This window comes from Dunckerocampus dactyliophorus, chromosome 9, assembly GCF_027744805.1.
Source record: "Dunckerocampus dactyliophorus isolate RoL2022-P2 chromosome 9, RoL_Ddac_1.1, whole genome shotgun sequence".
Lineage (NCBI taxonomy): Eukaryota > Metazoa > Chordata > Actinopteri > Syngnathiformes > Syngnathidae > Dunckerocampus > Dunckerocampus dactyliophorus.
This window is the reverse complement of record NC_072827.1, coordinates 5,202,999-5,225,329: the sequence shown is the minus strand read 5'-3', so window position 1 is coordinate 5,225,329 and position 22,331 is coordinate 5,202,999. Positions and strand designations below refer to the sequence as shown.

The 22,331-nt window shown below is 39.5% G+C and overlaps 1 protein-coding gene across 3 annotated transcripts in view; it reads right to left on the bottom strand.

The window, feature by feature from the left end:
• The window catches only part of LOC129187237 (contactin-associated protein-like 5), a 125,577-nt gene extending 104,136 nt beyond the window's left edge, over nt 1-21,441 (bottom strand). For all 3 annotated transcript variants that reach the window (XM_054786189.1, XM_054786190.1, XM_054786191.1), the window contains exon 1: nt 21,093-21,441. In XM_054786189.1, the coding sequence (XP_054642164.1) occupies nt 21,093-21,276 (184 nt within the window). In that variant the 5' untranslated portion in view covers nt 21,277-21,441. The remainder of the gene's footprint in view (nt 1-21,092) is intronic.
• Between the last annotated feature and the right edge of the window lie 890 nt (nt 21,442-22,331).

The following is a 22,331-nucleotide window of genomic DNA, read 5'->3' as shown; positions in this document are numbered from 1 at the left end:
ATTGTAATACGCAAGTAACTTAATTTATAATTAATAAAACTATTAAAATTGTATTTATTTATTTATTTATTTTACTTATTTTATATAAATAATATTTGTATTTATTTTATTTTATTTCTTTTTTTTATTGATTTTTATTGAGTCAGTTTTCTATCCATACGGAGCTGGCATACTGTAAATGTATGGAAATGATCAGACATCTTTCAGTAATCATCGTTGGCGTTTGAGTCATTGCCGGGCCGAGTGTCCTGGTTTTGGGTCACCAAATGTTTTCACCCTCTGCATCCATGGGGCAATACCCGAAGGCGACATGAAGTACAGGTATCCGTTTTTATCTTTAGCTACATTTGGAAATCATCTCTGTGTTGTGTTATTTTTTAAATCTACAGTGGTGTGAAAAAGTGTTTGCCCCCTTCCTGATTTCTTGTTTTGTCACACTTAAATGTTTCAGATCATCAAACAAATGTAAATATTACTCAACGACAACACAACTGAACACAAAATGCAGTTTTTAAATGAAACCTTTTATTATTAAGGGAGAAAAAAGTCTACAAAGCTACATGTCCCTGTGTGAAAAAGTGATTGCCCCCTAAAGCTAATAAGTGGTTGGGCCCCCCTTAGCAGCAGCAACTGCAATCAAGCGTTTGCCATAACTTGCAATGAGTCTCTTACAGCCCCAGACCATCACACTACCACCACCATATTTGACTCTTGTTATGATGTTCTTTTTCTGAAATGTCAGATGTAACGGGACACACACACCTTCCAAAAAGTTCAACTTTTGTCTGGTCAGACCACAGAGTATTTTCCCAAAGTTCTTGGGTGTCATCAAGATGTTTTCTGACAAAATAGAGACGGGTTTTAATGTTGTTTTTGTTCAGCAGTGGTTTTGGTCTTGGAACTCTGCCATGCAGGCCGTTTTTGCCCAGTGTCTCTCTTATGGTGGAGTCATGAACACTGGCCTTAATGTTCGTAGTTTATGTCCCACACAAACAGTTTCAAGCTTCAGTAGTGATATTTACCAGCGGTCTCAAATGCAGCGTCCACAGGCCGTTTATTCTCAGTCGTTATCAGAATAACATTTGCACTCTGGGCTCTACTAGCTGACCTGAGTCAATAGATGTGCTTTATATTCTTCAAACGTATCCGTGAGGTCTACAGTGATTTGTGGACTAGTCGCGCGACTCGCTTGTCTTTGTCTCGGTGCGACGTCTTTATCAGCAGAATGAGCGGCACTTGTTTAATGACGACGCTGCGGATGATACCATCAAAGCGGAACCTTTTTGTGTGCGTTCAAGAGCTTGTTGCGGCACCGCACTTCCCAATCTGCAGACTGCACGGTGGTCTGCCAAACATCGGATCACCGGGACTTACGGAAGGAAGGAGGGCGATTTGTCTGCAAAAAGCTGCTCCCGGGAGGATAAATCCTCCGAAGCTGACCCCCGTGATTCTCAGCGCCAGCTTCTTGAAATCTTGTAAGCAAATGAAGCGCTGCGGCACAAACACACAACTTGAAAAGCACTCCAGCTACCAAGTAAGGACCAACTGAACTGGGGAGGCCGCACGGCTCGCTGTCTGTGCAAACCTGGCCTGTTTCCAACCGGAATGCATCGCGACAGACCACGTAGGATCGAAAGCAAACAGGAAGGACGTTTGGCATAGACGAGTGAGCGTTGGGGGTGTCTCAAGATCTGGGGAGATTAAAACGTGACTAGACTTCTAGTTCAGAAAAAACATGTCTCGTGGCCACTCGGCCTGGGCCGATAATAAATGAATGAATTAATCACACGATGCTAATGACAGCTAAGTGGATCATTTTGCCCGCCCTCCACGTATTGCCATCAATCAATCGATCAATCAATCAATCAATCAATCAATTGATCAATCAATCAATCAATATCCTGCCATGTGCATGCACGTCTGTTTTCCTCCAGTAGGCAGGAAGAGGATTCACTCTGGTTGTTCCATAGAAACAAGGGCATGAACGGGGTGAGCCCTTTGGTCAGACATACAGTCTCTTTGTCTCAGTGGGTGGAGGCGGGGCCGCTAGCATACACACACAGAGTGCAGAAGAGTGTAACGTACTAGAAATGACATATATTACAAGATAGCGATATAGTGTCATATATTTTTTATATATTTTTCCTGTGCTTTTCAAAAAAGTAAAGTTAAAATCTCGTCTCGTCTTGGAGACCCCGTCTTGTGTGTCGCCTCAACAACATGACACAAAGCTGTCCAATGAAAATCCTGTATTTCCAGCATACCTGACAACATTTGTGTTATTAAAAAGTGAAAAGTTCCCATAAAAGAAGGAAAAATTGTGAAAAATACGGGAAATTCTGATCTTTTGCAAGTATTTACGCTACTCCTACCCCACCCCATCCATCCAGCATGGGTATGCTGAAGCCTATCCCAGCTGACTTCGGGCAACAGGCGGGGTACACCCTGGACTGGTGGCCAGCCAATCGCAGGGCACATATAGACAAACAAGCATTCACACTCACATTCATACCTATGGACAATTTAGAGTCACCAATTAAGCTAGCATGCATGTTTTTGGAATGTGGGAGGAAACCGGAGTTCCCGGAGAAAACCCACGCATGCACGGGGAGAACACAGAAATGCCCAAGGGGAGACTCGAACCTAAGTCTTCCCCATCTCCAGACTGTTACTGTGTTGGCCAACATGCTAACCACTAGACCACCGTGCAGCCCCTCGTCCCCCACCCAAAAAGACAAAAAAAGTTCAAACCCTGTTATTAGGAGCAGAGCAGAGCACACGCTGTGCTGCTGAGGATTGTTTCCCCCCCGTGAGAGTTAAAACACTGGAAAAAATACAGTAAACTGTTAAAAGCGGAGGGCGCTGGGAAAGAAGGGCAAAATATGGGAGTTTCCCGGTGAAAAACGGGAGGGTTGACAGGTATGATCTCCACTCCATCATGTTTGATTGACTCTTCAGCATCCTGGGATCCTTCCTGTGATGTACCGTCGTGTACTGTTCAACAATATGTAGCCAAACCAATAAAAACAAGTTTGTAACAAGTATCTCCAGGGGGGGAAAAAAAGTATACTTAAACAAATTGTGCTCGTTCTTGGCCTAAATCAAGCCTAAAAATGATGATATAACTAAAATGAACTAAAATAGAAATACAAGGCAGATGAATAATTCTAATTGACCACTAGGTGTCAGTAATTGTTTGGGGAGACAAGCACCAGACGTGAACACCAGAAGCGGCATTTAGTGCAGGTTTAAATGACTTCACAACAGCCACAATAATAATAAGATAAGAATTACAATACACTGATCAGACAATAGTCACCACAGGAAGTCTGCTGTCAATGCTAACATGTGAATCTATCTTATTTATGTCTAAAATGTCAGATTTTCTTTTATTATGTGTACTATATTGGGTATCAAGGTGATATAGGGGTGTTATTTCACGTCTCGAGCGCTCTAATAATGTTACCAAGTTTATTTTGAGGATTGTAAACACTTTTCTATGCTGTAACTACCGAAAATATTCCCTTTATTAATACGGAATCCTGCTTAGCAGGACATTCCGTGTTTGAACTGCCATACATGAGGGATGACTGTAAAGTCATAATATTACCACAAGAAAATTTGCAAAGCTCATTTAAGAATGTCGAACTATTTAGAAGACAAATTTTAAAAAAACAACAGCAAAAATGAGGAAAAAAGACGAAAGTTGACACTAATAACAGGCTTTTTCACCTCTATGACAAAGCTGAGATGCGCATTTTTCCTGAAATATGCAGTGGTGTGAAAAGGTGTTTGCCCCCTTCCTGATTTCTAATTTTTTTTTGCATGTTTCTCACACTTAAATGTTTCAGACCATCAGAGGTAAAAAAGGTGATACTATCTCCACTAACATAATAACACTTAAGAGCAATTTTAATCAGAATCAGCTTTATTTCAGTATCACAATCAGCTTAAAAATAGCCAGAAGGTGGCAGAAGTGCCTTTGATAAGAGCTCGGCAGAGATCATGTGGATGGTAAAAACACACATGACAGGAAGGAGGAAGTGAGAGAGTGTGGAGGAGTGTGTAGCGTGCAGAAGGTTACGCATTGTAGGGACATTTTAACGCGTGCACACGCACACACACACACACACACATAGAATGTGTGAAAATTGTAAATGCTTCATGGTGTTATATTTGTACATAAATTGTGATTTTGATGTAAAAAAACACATTTTTTGTGTTGTTTATGTTGTATGGTTAGATAGTATGATATTTGAGATTATGAAAGTTATTCTTGAAATGTATTTTTTTCACAAAAAGCTGTTTTTTTTCTCCCTGTTTTAGTTGGGAACTGATATTTTCCTGAAACCTACCTATGTTCTACTGCTGATTACTAAAGAACGGGAGAAGCTAGAAACAACCTTTTTATTTCTGATGAGAGAGGAGAGTCTAATCCATGTTTATACAGCCATACAACACAATATTCTGTGTGCCTTGAAAAATCTGTCAAAATTGTCTAAAATGGCCGCTACTAAAAGGGTTGTTATTTGAAAAATGGCTGGGGTTGAAATGTAAAAACTGTATTTTATGTTCAGTTGCGTTGTCATTGGCTAATAGGTAAATTTGTTTGACCATCTGAAACATTAAAGTGTGACAAACACGCAAACAAATACGAAATCAGGAAGGGGGCAAGGACTTTTTCACACCCGCTGTACATGCATGCGTCTGATAAGCTAGCAGCTGTGCAAAAAGTAACGCGCCAACATTGACTGTCGCTTTGCATTTGAAGCAACAACCCACTCGTTCCCCTTAATTGTGGTGCACATGAAGTGTTTGCGGCGCGTCGGTCACGCCGCGGCGTTGCCTCGAGAGTGCACGCTTCTCCTTCTGGTTGCCCACATAGGATGAATATTTCACGTCCAAATCAAATCGCCATCGTGCTCCGGCAGATATTCGAGGAAGAAGAGCTTTCCACACAGCATTCGAGTCTCCGGAAACAGTTTGAGAGCGTAAAAAAAAAAAAAAAAGTCTAAAAATAGAGACGGGCTGGTAGCGAGGAGGAGCGGGCTAATCCTCGGCGCTGGGCGGATCAATTGCGTGTCTTAAATGCACAGGTGCAATCATAAAGTTAGCTGGAAGGCATTTCTTTCCAAGCAGCCGTCTTTTATTGAACCAGGGAAATAACAATAACCTCTAAGTGACCCGCAGATATGCTCCTTCTTTCCTTTTTTTTTGCATCGCATTGCACAGCAAAGCCCAGGAGACGCCGGGCAGCTCAGTGGAAGTGAAACAAACACCCCGGCTTTTACATTTCAGCCCATGCAAGGTTTTATCGGACATGCGTTACTCGAAAAACCGATGAAAATGATTGATCTGCACAATTAGCGCTCCTTAGGCCGCGTGCCCTTGTGCCCACGGTGCATTGGTCCACCAGGGATTAGCACGGGAAGGCTAGTTCCTGCCAGATGTGGCACATCGTTGTTGCTTAATTGTGCGCTTGGAAAACCCGATGGGGTCAGAGTGACGACTTTGCGGGCTTTATGTTGTAGCTTGACTTCTCGCTTTGGGTTTTCTTCTCATATAACGGCATAAAGACCTCCGCCAAGGCACCACAATGACCAAATTGGGCATTCATGCATTATTCACTGACACATCAAGACATTTCATACAATTATTATTATATTTTTTTCCTGATTATAATTTTCAGATACTTTTCAGATTTTTTAATATATGCTTATTGTTTAGTTTTTTCCATGAATCCAAATGAATACATTAAGGTTCATGCATTACTCACGTACAAATTAATCAATGTAATTCAATTATTAATACATTTTAACATTATTGTTATTTGTATTATAATGAAGATGTGTTATTCTATGAAGCTAAAGCAGTACATTTTTATAAATATTTTTCCAATATTTGTCACATTTAAAAAAATATATTAATTTGCTATTAAATTATTATATTAAGACTTTTTTTTCATTTTAAAATATACTGTCATTATTGTTTACTTTTTTCTATGAAGCTAAATGAATACATTTTTCGAAATATTCTCACGATTACTCACTAACAAATTAATAAATGTAATACAATTATGAATATATTTTAACATTATTTATGACCTTGTCTATGCAGCTAAAGTAATACATTTGTTGAAATATTTTTCCCTTTGGATTCATGCATTTTTCACAGATTTTTTATTATTATTAATTGATTTTTTAATTATTATATTGAGATAATTTTTTTTCACATTTTTAATATATTGTCATTTTTTTCCCTATGGAGCTGAAGTAATACTTTTTTTGGAATATTTTACTGAATATTTGTATACATCTTCTACAAAATTTTATTTTAAAAATGATTATTATTGCATGGAGACATTTTTCCACATATTGTTATTTGTATTATTATTTTTGTTATTCATATTTTAATTAGCTGCAAAGCAAAAGTAATAAATATACCAGCATCTTTGTCAATGGAATGATTGCATTTATCACTGACAAATTGAGAAATTAAATGAATGAATAATTTGTGAAGTATTATTTGTCATTTCTTATTATGTTTATTATTATATGGATATTGTTTCTTTATTTTAATGAGTTCCTTGAATGATTTATCACAAGAATACATAATCAGTAAAAAAACACACATACTGTAGACATCATATGGAGCTTCATAAAGATACGGTATATGCATATTATGCCTGAATTTTTTCATTCAGATTTTTGGGTGAGAAATTATGGGGTTTTTTTTTTTCATTATCGTGAGGCAAATTCTCCCAGTTTCTCCACATTTCATGTTTTTCTTTCAGCGTCTTCCACATGAAGCTAAAGTAGCACATCTGCCAAGGAGCAAGCAAAGATGTTTTGCTTTTGCAGCCTTTTCCGTGTTTTGCTGCAACATTTCTACCTCCTGTTTTTGCCTGTCTACTTTTTTTTTTTTTTTTTTTCTTTTAGCTTGAGCGTCTCCTTGTGCTGTCTTGTTTTATGTAGCAGCCGCTGCATGAAACGGTCCGTGCCTTTTGTTCGCTTTCGGTCTACTCTGGACCTCCCTGGCACTTAATCCATTTCTGACAACCTTGCTAAGCAAAGGCGTCAGATAGATGTAGATCTAGTGTAGATAGAGTCACAGCAACATGTTCATATCTGTACTGGATCATGATGAAAAACATATACTGTGCATGTAATCATACGTACATACAGCATGCATTGCATGTGTCCAAAGCGGAGCCCAGGGGCCATTTCTAGCCCGCCGCAGGGGTGTAACGATCCATTCCCTACGTCGATGCATCGATTTTTATTTCTATGATACGACTTCATCGATGTGCGTTTAACAGGTTTCCATTGTGGACGGCGTACATCCATCTAACATCCTTTACAAAGGAAATCAATCGATCCACATTTGACTCATGTGTCCTTGCTTGAAACCCGTTTTAAGTGACATTTATGGGAACAGTATGAAAAGTAAGGACGTTTTGCACGCCTATGGACGCTAGTTTACAGCAGTTTATGGACGCCATCATCCAGCGCGGCGTGTCCGGGTCAAAACATACGCTTACGTACGCAGAAGCAATAAATGGCGCACGTGCTTGTGGAGGAAGGAGACGAGAGGAAAGGCTGGGAAGCCGTGGTCAATTTTTGTTGACCATTTATTCCTTTTGTCACACATTTCCACTCATGTTTCTTATGTAGTCTTCTTTTGCATCACCACGTTTCCTTACACTGCTGCTCCCGGTTTGGTCACATCATTCTCAAATCGTATTATCGGCCCGTTCAGGTGAGAAAGTTTCACCATCTAATTGAAGATACCATACCACATTCATTTGCTGAGGAATTTGCATAATGTCCCTCACCTTAGGCTGCAAAGTGCAGGTTTGGATTGCACGATTTAAAGTCAATAATTCAAGAAGCTATACCACCCTCTGTTCATCCTGATTTTCTGTTGCATTTTTAACGCTCTTTTTGTACTCATTGACCATTCATTCTTAAGCACCGTATGTCAGCATTATTCATAATTTATACCTGATTCCTTTACAAAAAACAAGGGGACTCTAGGAAACGTCACCTGTCCAGTATCCAGGTATTTATTTCACAGTCACACTACTTGCATTTGTAGCTAAAAAGTGACCGAATCGGTTTCAAGTTACTGAATCGTTTCGGATCGCATCGTTCTAAATGAACCAACATCGTCCTTGAATCGTATCGGCAACCACCAAATGAATCGTTACACCCCTACATGATAAAGTCAAAATATTCAGAGAAAAAAATCTGTAATCTAAGGAGAAAAGGTCGGCATTATGATGAAAAACGAGGTCATTTTAGTGGTGCAAAGTTGAAATATTAAACAACAAAATCATTTTTTTTAAGTTGTAATATTATGGTATATATAGGTGGCGGAGAAAGTTATAAGTCCAAATATTATGGGAATACAGTCATAATATTATGAGAAGAACATCTGAAATAGATGATAAACATAAATAAATGATAAACAGCTCTAATTTTACGAGAATAAAGTCCAAATATTAAGAAAAAGTTGTTTTCTAAGAAGAAAAAAGTCACAATTTTACGAGAGAAAGAAAAATAATGACATTTTAGTTGCATAGAGTTGATTTTTTTTTTTTTTTAAGTAATAATGTTTTGAGAAAACAAGAAATGAAGTTGTCATTTTTGGAAATTCAGTTTTGGGAATAAGCGATAATGTTCGAGAATAAAGTGGAAATATTATGGTAATAAAGTCATAATATTATGGGAAGAATACTTGAAAATATAATACTTGTATTATACTTGAATACTTGAAAAAGTTGGAAAAAAAAAAAACCCAGCAAAAATAAATTTAAAAAACAGCTCTAATTTTACGAGAATAAAGTCAAAACATCAAGAAAAAAGTTAAAAGAGAAAAAAAAAGTTGCAAAGTCGAGAATAAACTCGTCATTTTAGTAGCACGTGTTTTTTAAAGCCCATTGTGACATACAAAGTTGGGGGAAAAGTCATAATTTTGGGGGAATAAAGTCCAAATATTACAAGAATAATGTATTATAAAGACGAAATGTGTAATATTTGCACCCGATTCAGTTGGGGACACGATCAATCAACAATCAATCAATGGACAGAATAGCGAAGGAGCAAAGGCAGCCTCATGCGTACGTAGAGAACATAGCGTCGGGTTCCTGTGCAGGCTGAGTCCATTAAAGGTGAGGAATGACACAAGGTCACATGACCTGGCCGGTGCGGCGGGTCCATCTACGCTACAACAAGCTAGCTGGATCTAAACCGCAGCGTGGATAACATCAAAGGGCACAGCAACAGTATCGTGTAACGCGGCGGCGTAACCCGGACCCCCCGCGCGCTTTATCGACCACGGCCCACTTGATACTTTGCGTGAACCGCCGGGCTCCGGTGGCGGGTGACCTCTGCTCTGCCGGCCGAGGTATCGGCTGACAATTAGCGGCCTCGATTCAAGGAAGCGGTCTCGCGTCAATACGGCTTATTTGCCAAAATCTCACGGATGCTTGCTATCGCAAAAGGTTAACGTGCACGCGTGTTTCATGAGGATCATAATGAAGAACACACACACAGGACACAACATTACGGAGCCACATCGTCTCTGTCTGTCTACATTACAAATAAAAATGTGTTGCATTTTGAAAAATGACTGCCTGACAGCAACCCACCTAAAACGGAACGCAAAAAGAACGTCCGTCTATGGTTCTCCAATATGGGTCGTTACAACCGAACCAAAGATGAGGTATTGTAGCGCTGGATGGCATGTGGAATGAATGAAGCCCTGTAGCGTTCACTGTGGAAACGGAACTGGAGGAGTCTGTTGGAGAATGAGCTCCGCTGCCCCCCTGTTGTCCGATGGAGCGGGTGGGTTGTCCATGATGGAGAACAGTTTTAATTACAGACTGCAACTTCAACTTGTTAACTTTAAAAAGTGTGTTCATACTTGATGACAATTTAATTTGATATAAGAAATACGATTCATTTAAAGTCACATTTTAAAAAAATATCCATATTGGATGGCAATTAAATGTGAAACTGGAACTTAAATGAACTGGTTCATTGTTTAAAAATCACAGCGAAAGGCAATTCAATTTAGACTGCTTCCAAAATAGAAAGCAATTTGATTTTTTACTTGATTTAATGTTATTTGTTGTAAATGAAATGTGCAACATTTATTTAAAAATCATTATTTGTTGAGAAATTCCTTACAAATTGTAATCCAAATCTTAAAATGTATTATTTGATGGCAATTAAATGTGGAAATACATTTAATAAATGAATGCGTTGCATAAGAAAAATCATATTTAGTTGAAATTATTTGAAAAACATCATATGTAGGTTATATATAAACTGTGCAAGTGTTAAAGTGTTTGTTTCCATTCTCATAAAGCATAGTACAGTAAATCAATATGCAAAATGCTGCAAAATCCTTATTATTTTTTTTATTGTTTGATTAGTCGATTTATCGATTATCGTGAAAGGCCTAATTTAGACTTTATTGTCATAATATTTGGACTTTATTCCCATCATTTTTCCCCAAACAAATTTTCTAAAAAGACTTTAATTTGTTTTGCTTGTTTCTCATAATATTACACCTTAAAAAAAAGAAGTTTTTCTCCAATATTTCATCTCTATGCTACTAAAATGACATTATTTTTAAGTTTATTCTTAGAAAATTACAACTTTTCTTTGTTTTTTTTACTTTATTCTTGTATTTTTACAGCTTTTTTTTGTTGTTGTTCTGCTGTTTATTTCTTACATTTTCATCTGAATTCGACATAATTATGACTTTATGTATTCCCAGAATATTTTGACTTTATTCTCGTAACATTCAAACTTTTTCCGCTACCTAATTTTCCAAAAAATTACAAATGTATTTATTGTTTTGTTTGTTTCTCATGACATTACGACTTAAAAAACCCCGTCTTTTTTCTTTAACTTACTTAATATCAAAGTTATATGTTTTTATAATCCCGAACGCCCAATCCCTGCAACGTATTTATACGTCTTTTATGGGTTTTTTGTGAGACAGGCGAACAGAGGTGGTGACGCAACTCCCCACTAATGAATTTGCCTTCAGAGCAATTTCAAGCCCATAAAAAAACGGCCACTAGGTGGCAGAGGTGCATTTAATAAGAGCTTGGCGGAGATCATGTGGACGGGAAAAACACCCTTGACAGGAAGGAGGAAGTGAGAGAGTGTGGAGGAGTGTAGCGTGCAGAATGTTTACGCAAATCTTAACACATGCGCACCCCCGTATTATACAGCTCAGTTTCAAGTCCTCCCATCCTTCTTGCTGCCTGATTGTTGGGCTAATTGGCGCCAAAGAAAATCCCACCAATTAAAAATTGAAGCTGCATTCCACTTGCATAAATGAAGAGTGGCACTGGAAGCGTGTGCGTAAATAAGTCACACACTTGCGCGTCCATACACTTGACCTGGAAGTTTGCTTTCAAGTCCTAACGATGTTATGATAATACTGAATGCATGCATATCATCGTGGCAATAAAAGAAGAAGTCCAATCACGTGAAACAAAGACCGCTGCACAAACACACAAGAACTGGATCATCCTCTTTCTATTCATTGACTGCTTCTGTCATTTGGTTTATTGTTCTGTAAATGAAGGGGAGGGTGACATCCGTCATCACTACCATAACCGTGACATGAACGATAATAATGCTACACCACTAGTCCTGAATCGTTGCACACCAAGGGCCGAAAATGCGTCCAAACGCAGAACCCGACTGTGTTGCCTGTGCTGTATTTTTCAGCCAAATCCATCACACGGTGGCGCTGTTATTAAACCGCGTTTGTCAGATTGACTTGGCTTGACATGACCCACTGTAACTGAATATTCGCTCACATCTTCGCTATAATCACTGTAAACATCACGTGTCTCGTACACCTCCATGTCTGACTACTCAGATGACGTCACTTCCGAAAATGACGCTGAGCAGCGAGTGCTAGCTCATCATGGCCGGCGCCATAAACTAGAAATGTAATTTGTGTGAATTTACCGTTCGCTTTCAAAAATGGAACAATGTACAACATACTTACAAACAATACATAACATATTTAAGCAAATTTGATGAATCATATAGGCGACACAGTAGGGGTGCATGTTTTGACAATTTTTTATTTTATGACTGTAAATGGCTGCTTATTGATGACTTAAAGGAAATACTCTAATTCTTTAATGAATAAAATGATTTAGAATGAATGAAATATCCATCCATTGTTTTTCTATACCGCTTCTCCTCATGAGTGTCGCGGGGGTATGCTGGAGCCTATCGCAGCTGACGGCGGGGTACACCCTGGACTGGTCGCCTGCCAATCGCAGTGAATTAAATATTACAATAGGAAATATTGTGGACACACAGAGTAAACTTGTCTTTGAATATTAACTTAAAACATCATGTCTTGGCGATGTTCTGCCCCACTAAGAGAAATCAATTTCCACTCGAGTGGACAGTAACGGAGGAATTATTGATTGACTGCGTCGTCTAATAACTCTCCGGCTCCTCGTCAATTACAGTAAAGGTCAGTCCAATCAGGTGTTAATGATCTCCCTCGCTGTCAGCCGCTGATGTATGCACTGCCGCACTTTAGCAAAATGCCCACCAAAAATTGTAAAAATGGCACAAAGGGGACGTGACGCATGTCCACCGTCAACCGTCGTTACCCCTCCCCGCCCTGGCTGTTGTTTGCGTCTGCTAAATCCGAGGGCGGCTCTCGGGAGCGCCGCGGCGATTCATCACGTGTCAGACGCCATCACGGCTCACATTTGAGAAGCAGCCGGCTGTCATCGGTGAGCGAGTGGCGCTCAGTTGCTGCCAAATTCCTGCTTTTAGCGGGAGTCGCATCTACGTCCTCGCGTCAGACACCAATGCCACATGATGTCACAGCAGACGCATGATATCACTGATATCATAGTGGACGCCTAATGTCGCAGTGGACAAATCATATCACGATGGACGCATGATATCGCAGTGGACACACGATGTCACAGTGGGAACTTGATATCATGATATCACAGTGCACACAATGTCACAATGGACGTATGATATCACAATGGATGTATGCTATAACAATGCACCCATGATATCACAGTGGACATTTTGTCAGAATGGACTCATGGTATTGTGGTGGACACATCACAGTGGACACATGATGTCACAGTGGATGTATGATATCGTAGTGGACATGATATCACAGTGGACACATGATGTCACAGTGGAGGTATGATATCATAGTGGACACATGATGTCACAGTGGAGGTATGATATCATAGTGGACACATGATGTCACAGTGGAGGTATGATATCATAGTGAACACATGATGTCACAGTGGAGGTATGATATCATAGTGGACACATGATGTCACAGAGGACACATGATGTCACAGTGGAGGTATAATATCATAGTGGACACATGATGTCACAGTGGAGGTATGATATCATAGTGGACACATGATGTCACAGTGGAGGTATAATATCATAGTGGACACATGATGTCACAGTGGAGGTATGATATCATAGTGGACATATATCACAGTGGAGGTATGATATCTTAGTGGACATACGATGTCACAGTGTAGGCATGATATCGTAGTGGACATATGATGTCACAGTGGATGTGTGATATCGCAGTGGATGCATGATATCATAATAGACATATGATGCCATGATGGAAGCATGATGTCACAATGAAAACATGATGTCACAGTGGCCACATGGTATCATGATATCACAGTGGACACCTTATGTCACAGTGGATGCAGGATATCGCAATGGATGCATGATATCACAGTGGACGCACAATATTACATTCGACATATGATATCACAGTGGACGTAATATGTCACTGGAGGTATAATATCGTAGTGGACACATGATATCACAGTGGACATATGATGTCACAGCGGACGTGTGATATCGTAGTGGACATATATCACAGTGGAGGTATGATATCTTAGTGGACATACGATGTCACAGTGTAGGCATGATATCGTAGTGGACATATGATGTCACAGTGGATGTGTGATATCGCAGTGGATGCATGATATCATAATAGACATATGATGCCATGATGGAAGCATGATGTCACAATGAAAACATGATGTCACAGTGGCCACATGGTATCATGATATCACAGTGGATACCTTATGTCACAGTGGAAGCAGGATATCGCAATGGATGCATGATATCACAGTGGACGCACAATATTACATTCGGCATATGATATCACAGTGGACGTAAGAAGTCACAGTGGAGGTATAATATCGTAGTGGACACATGATATCACAGTGGACACGTGATGTCACAGTGGAGGTTTGATATCGTAGTGGACATATGATGTCACAGTGGACGTGTGATATCGTAGTGGACACATGATGTCACAGTGGAGGTATCATATCGTAGTAGACATATGATGTCACAGTGGACGTGTGATATCGTAGTGGACATGTGATGTCACAGTGGACGTGTGATATCGTAGTGGACACATGATGTCACAGTGGAGGTATCATATCGTAGTAGACATATGATGTCACAGCGGACGTGTGATATCGTAGTGGACATGTGATGTCACAGTGGACGTGTGATATCGTAGTGGACACATGATGTCACAGTGGAGGTATCATATCGTAGTAGACATATGATGTCACAGCGGACGTGTGATATCGTAGTGGACATGTGATGTCACAGTGGACGTGTGATATCGTAGTGGACATGTGATGTCACAGTGGAGGTATCATATCATAGTAGACATATGATGTCACAGTGGACGTGTGATATCGTAGTGGACATGTGATGTCACAGTGGAGGTATCATATCGTAGTAGACATATGATGTCACAGTGGACGTGTGATATCGTAGTGGACATGTGATGTCACAGTGGAGGTATCATATCGTAGTAGACATATGATGTCACAGTGGACGTGTGATATCGTAGTGGACATGTGATGTCACAGTGGAGGTATGCAGACATGGACGTTTGGGGAGTTGAAGCTGTCAAGAAAGGTCAAGAAAGGTCGATACCACCTTATTTTTTCCCTCCACAGTCTGCAAGGTTTTTTTGAAGCCCCTAGAGAACATGCTAGAAGCTGCCAAGCTCCAGATTACAATTTCAAATAAGGTAGCACGGTGGGCGTCGTACATGGAGATATCTGCGGCTAAACGAGGAGCTTGTTCAAAATGATGGCAGGCATGAAGAACTCAGTCCATCCATAATGATGGCAGGAGTTGTTTGTGTGAAAACAGCAGCATGTGACCATCCATGAGGGCCATTGTTCCTCCTGGTATGGAAGGTAAAGAATTGGAAGGAAACAAGGGATTGTTTCCATCACATCATTCCAACACTGTCTGTTCAGGAAACCCAAGTCCTCCTAAAGGATTCATGCAGCTCCACATACGTAATACACGCTAACTCCAACTCGACAAGCCAACTCTAACCCCTAACTCTAACTACACACGCTAACTCTAACTACCCATGCTACCTCTAACAGGACAGGCTAACACCTCACTCTTACTGCACATGCTGATTTTAACTATATATGCAAACACCAACACCTCACTCTATATACGCTAACTCTAACTGTTGTACAAGCTAAAGCTAACTAGACATGCCACCTCTAACTGGACACACTAACACCTCTCTCTAACTGGACATGCTACCGCCAACAGAACATGCTACCTGTAACTATACATGAAACTCTAAAACCTCAGTCTATACATGCTAACTCTAACTGTACATGCTGACACTAACGAGACATGTTATCTCTAACTGGACATGCTAACTATAACACCTCACTAACTGCATATAAAACCTCTAACTATGCATGCTAACTCTAACACTGTACTGTTAACTATAGTATAGATGCTACCTCTAACTATATATGCCAACTGTAATACTCACTTTATACATGCTAACTCTAACTGTACATGCTAAGTCTAACTAGATGCACTACCTCTAACTATACATGCTAACTCTAAATGCCACACTCTAACTATAGATGCTAACTCTAACTATACAGTACATGCTACCTTTAACTGAGCATGCTATCTCTAACTAGACATGCTCACTCTAACCGGATATGCCACCTCTAACTAGACATGCTGACTGTAACTATACGTCCTAGCTTTAACGCCTCACTCTAACTAGACATGCTACCACTAACTGGACATGCGTCCTCTAACTGCACATGCTAACTCTAACACTGTACTGTAACTATACATTATGACTCTAATTAGAAATGCTACCTCTAACTGGACATGCTACCTCTAACTAGACATGCTGACTCTTAACACCTCACTCTAACCGGACATTGTACTTCTAACTAGCCATGCTAACTCTAACTATACACGCTAACTGTAACGCCTAACTCTACCCAGAAACTCTAACCAATAGTTCTAACCCTAACCTGTAAGATCGAACTAATCCTGATTTAGTCCAGTCCAATTATTTTATTGTCATGGTTTAGAGGCTCCATTGTATACTAAATAAGTCTGATAATTTAATCTCAAGTGCTGTGGCGACCAAAATGTAACATTCCCCCACTTATATTCTATATTTGTCTGTTAGATTTGGCAACAAAAGTACAGTATGACCATCAAAATAGTGTATATTATACTGCAAAAACACTAGATTCTGTGGGAAAAAAATGCAGTGTTTGGCCACAAATATGTAATATTTCAAGACAAACTAAAATAACCTGCAATATTTTGCCTCAAAACATTACCAGAGTGTTATTATTACTTCTTTTTACACTTGCAGGGCGATGAATCATGCAAATAATGAAATGCACGCGATGTACAGTATTACATGATAGTCCAGGGGCGTCCAAAGTGTTTATCAAGAAAAGTGGACATTTTACAAGAAAAATTGAATGAGGAAAAATAACGTCATTTTAGTAGCATAATGCTGAAATATTAAGTCATATTAAGTCATAATACAGTATTATGAGAAACAAAACAACAGATAAAGTTGTCATTTTTTGGAAAATTAGGTTGTGGAAAAAGGTATAATATTACAGGACTACAGTCAAAATATTTTGGGAATAAAGTCATAATTATGAGAAGAAAATCTACAAGAAGAAAGTTGAAATAGTTGGGGAAAAAAAGACAACAGAAATGGAAAAAAAACAGCTGTGATGTTATGAGAACAAAGTAAAAACATTAAGAGAAATAGGTTGAAAGTTTGAATTTAAAAAAAACAGCAGAAATGGGGAAAATGTTCATTTTTTCACCTATATGACAAAGCAGAGGTGCAGTTTTTTCTTAAATTATATAGATTGTATATATATATATATATATATATATATATATATATATATATATATATATATATATAGTATATGTATAAATACATATAGTATATATATATCGTTAGCATATCTGCATGTGTTACAAAATAACATTATAAAGAGCTTAGCGTTTCCCCTGTATGTTTCTGCTGCATAATGTAGCAACGTCATGGCCATGTGACAGAATGTAGCATTGGTGTGACAAAATATGCAAGCATTTTTGGCCATGTGCATAATTTCCGTACGAAATCTAGCTGTTTTGCAGCCTAATACTGCCTTGAAATTGCAAAATATAGTGCTTTTGTGGTGCATTGTATAGTACTGCCATATCATGTCCATAAAATGGACAACATGTGTCCCGATGTGTATCATTTCTATGCACTTTTGTGGAAAAATACTGCATTTTCATGGCAACATATAGTGTTTGTGCAGCATAATCGAACAATATCTTGGCATCTTGGTGTCCACACTCGCTATATAAAATTATCAGATTGTAGGAATCCCTCGTTTATTGCGATTAAATGGTTCCTTACTTACAAATGGAATATTTTTGAAGTGAAAGCACAGAAAACCTGTTTACAACCTTCTAAATATGCCTTTTAACATTATTAGAGCCCTCTAAGCAATATCGTACGCAAAATAAGAGTAAAGAAGCCATTTAAGACATAAATAAGACTCGTGCTTTAGCGTGTGTCGCTGTAAAAGTGCACTCTAGCGAGCCTGAAACAGGACAGGAAGTGATATCCAGTTAAGTTTCAGCTTTGCGTGGCTAACGGTCACAGAAGTAGCCCGTATTTTTATTTGAGATTTTTAGTCAGGATATGTTGCACTTGTCGACAGATCTGCAACAAAAGCCTGTTGTTCTGCCCATGAAGTCTGGCGTCCAACATTACAGTAACATTACTGACACCTAGTGACCAGTGTACAATACTACATATCATCAACGTCTTTGAATGTTTTTTATTGCTTAATTTAGGCAAAAAAAAGCACATAACATTTGCTTAAATGTGCATATTGTTGGACTAACAATAGGCCACATTCAACCACAAAAGAGCATGATTTATAAATTCATATATCTTCCACGCTCTCTCACTTCCTCCTTGCTGTCGAGCGCGTTAATACGTGGAAAAGATCCTCTTATCAAATATACAAATAAATATGTCTTTGGGATCTCGACTTGGGCACGTGATCCAAGATGGCGGACGGTATTTTGGACGCTAAACAAGCGGGCAAACCAAGGCAAAATGTATGCAAACATTTTTGAATGTTAGCCGAGAAACGTGGTAACTGGGGCGGACGTTAACCGAGGTGCCAATGTCTTACAAACAGGTTACATTGTTTACATCAAAATCGTCTAAGCATCACCATAACTATTTTCATGTTTTTCCTGTGCTTCACGCCTTCAATACCAAAGACGTATTTATACGTTTTTATAAGTCCGAATGACCGATCCCGACAACGTATTTATACGTCTTTCACGTAAAAGAGGTGATGATGCAACTCCCCACTCATGCATTTGTCTTCACTGCAATTTTAAGCTATAAAAGCAGCCACCAGGTGGGAGGGGTGCATTTGATAAGAGCTCGGCAGAGATCATGTGGACGGTAAAAACACACCTGACAGGAAGGAGGAAGAGGGAGAGCGTGGAGGGGTGTAGCGTGCAGAAGGTTAATAAACCCTATTATGAGGAAAATAAATATATTATATTTCATGCCAAACTAAAATAACCTGCAACCTTTTAGCACAAAACGTTAGCAGAATCTTATTATTACTTCCTTTTGCACTTGTAGGGCCATTAATCATGCAAATAATGAAATGACGCCACGTACAGTATTACATAATAGTCCAGGGGCGTCCAAAGTGTGGCCCGCGGCACATTCTTAAAATATCATTTATCAAAAAAAAAAAGGAAAAATCTGCAGTAATTTTACAAGAATAAAGTCCAAATATTAAGAGAAAAAAGTTCTACTATACAGCAAGAAAAAGTGGACATTTTTTAAACGAGAATAATGTAACATTACGAGGAAAAAGAACGTCATTCTAGTAGCATAAAGCTGATATATTAAAGACAAAAGATGTCATCATATTATGAGAAACAAACAAAACAACAAATAAAGTTGCAATTTTTTGGAAAATTAGGCTGCGGAAAAAGGTATAAGAATAAAATAAAAAATAATTTGGGAATAAAGTCATAATTATGAGAAGAAAATGTACAAGAAGAAAGTTGAAATAGTTGGAAAATTAAAAAAAAAAAACAACAGAAAAGGAAAAAAAAAGGATTTTATAAGAATAAAGTCAAAATATTAAGAAAAAATGTTGTTTTCTAACCAGAACAAAAGTCGTAGGGAAATTTTAAAGCATGCACACGTACACATGCGTGTGCGCACGTGTCAGTTCCAAATGTGAAAATTGTAAACAAAGATGTTGTGATGTTCATGTTGGTATATTGTTGTCCAAATATTTGTGTCAAAGTGAAAGTTATGCTTGAAATGTATCTTTACACAAAAAGCTGCTTTTCTCCCTTTTCTAGTTGGGAACTGATATTTTCCTGAAACTGACCTTCGTTCTACTGCTGATTACTAAAGAACGGGCAAAGGGAGAAACAAACTTTGCTTTTCTGATGAAAGATGGGAGTCCAATATTTCTTTGTTTCTACAGCGATAGAACACAATATTCTGTGTGCCTTGAAAGATCTGAAAGTAAAAATCGTCTAAAATGGCCGCTACTGAAGGGGTTGTCTTTTGAAAAATGGCTGGGGTTGAATGAGCTAACTTCTTTTTACACGTGTATCACAACTAATAACGCTAATACATGGCATGTTATGCACCGCCATCATTTTTGGGGGGCTGCTTTTACATGTTGATATGAACAACGGTGACGGTTTGACCCCGGAATGGATCGTTTCCATTGTTTCCTTCGACAGAACGGGAAAAATGGTCAATTTTAAGTGCAATGTTTTGGAGTTGTGGCATGTTTGCATCATCCCTGACAGCCACACACACGCTCACGCTATAAAGCTAACCTTTGTGACAGAAGTCATAAAGGTTTTATTGCTTTTGCAGCCATTCTATGGAGGAGTGGAGTCTTTATGGTGTGTTTTAGGGGGCTTGTATTTTGCTGTGCTGTTTATTTATTGATCCAATCTCCAACACCAAGGTTAGACTCCATAAAAAAAAGCAAATTTATCTTTTGTTTTTTCCTGTTGCGTGCATATCTTGTAGTTGTAGCGTATTAACCGAGCAGGCCTTCACCTTGGCAAAGCTCTGTGGGCTTCATTATCTGAGCGGGGATGAATGCTACAGTGGCAAAGTGGCTGAAATAAGAAAGAGCCGCCAACAAATCAACACAAATGAAATTTAGCTGGGCTTGGGGGCGTGGGGGGGGTGTAGAAAAATAAATAAATAAATAAATATAAAGGAGAAGGAGCGTCGCCGTGGGAGCATCATTAGGCCGTCTGCATCGACCAATAACAGTAACCTTCTGCGGCGTTTTGTGGCCACTCAGCACTTCTTCAACACCAGCCTGCACACATGCACTCCTACATGCTGCCTTAATGACCCCCCCCACCCCCACACACACACCCCCAGGCCACCTGGACGCGTGCACGCCAACACAGTCCAACCCACAGCGGCAAGACAAGACGTCCACCTGTGTCCGTATCCACGTAAAGATGCTAACTTATTCATGTGCTGTAAAGTTGATCTCCAGCTGCTGGATGATGACTCCAAACGCATCTTTTTTTTTTTTTTACCTCTTTAACTCACAGGTGAAGCCCCCTCCCCTCCCGAAAGAGTCAATTACTCACAGTTGTTGGCGGCAGACGCTCCGCAGAAGGCGCAAAAAGTCACGCAGAAGGCTAGCGCGAGCATCTTTCCCGCTGTCTGTCTGCGTGTTTCTCCCGCCCTCTCGCGACGCGCGACGCTGCTTATCCCCACAGAGTGTCTTGGCGATGTGACGGCGATGCGAGGCGAGGAGGAGAGGCACCTCATCCTCCGGCGTCCGTGGAGAGAAGCGGTGTGACGTCGGAGGAGCAGACCGCTCCCACGACGACAGGCTACACCCTCCACCGTGTGAGGCAGCCGACATCCGCTCTCACTCACTCAGCAGCATCCCTCCTCCTCCTTCTCCTCCTCATCCTCATCAGCCTCTCCCACCTCCATCCTCCTCCCACCCACCAGGAGGGGGAGTGCGGACGCCCAACGCCCTGACAAGAACCTCAATTTGAGCCTGACTGTCGGACAGACTTTATTACAGTGGCAAGTATTTCTAATTGTGGTTAAAAATGTTACATTAGGACACAAAATCCTGTATTTTGTCACAAAAATGCAAGGTTAGATCACCATTTTGCCATTTATATGCTATTATGCAGAAAAAGTAGATATTTAGCAATAAAAGTGCAATATTATCATAATAATGCTACTAATAATGCTAATGCACCTTGAAACACATTTGGCCACAAAATAGCATATTCGTAAAAGGAATCTTTATATATACACTCATGATCGAAATCTTAAAACCAGTTGAAAAATTGCTAGAATTAGCATTTTGCACATTTGGATCTTAATGAGGTTTTAAGTAGAGCTACAATATGCAAAAACAAGAAGGGGGAGTGAGACAAAAAGCATTTTGATAAAGTAATTTATTGAAACCAACAATTCAACTGAAATAGGCTGTTTATCAGCTGATCAAAAGTTTAAGACCATCGCTCAAAAAATAACAAAAAATTCTCCAAACCAGAACAAAAATGTTCTCAGTAGGACTCAGTAATGAGTAGCTCCACCGTTCTTGTTCATCACTTCAAAAATGGCTTTGGGCGTGCTTGATGCGAGTGTTTCCAGGAGGCTAGTGGGAACATTGCTCCAAGTGGTGAAGATGGCTTCACCAAGGACATCAACTGTCTGGAACTGATGGCCATTTTTATAAACTTCCCTTGCCATCCATCCCCAAATGTTCTCTATGGGATTTAAATGAGGGGAACATGCAGGATGGTCCAAAAGAGTGATGTTATTCTCCCTGAAGAAGACCTTGGTCAAGCCAGCATTGT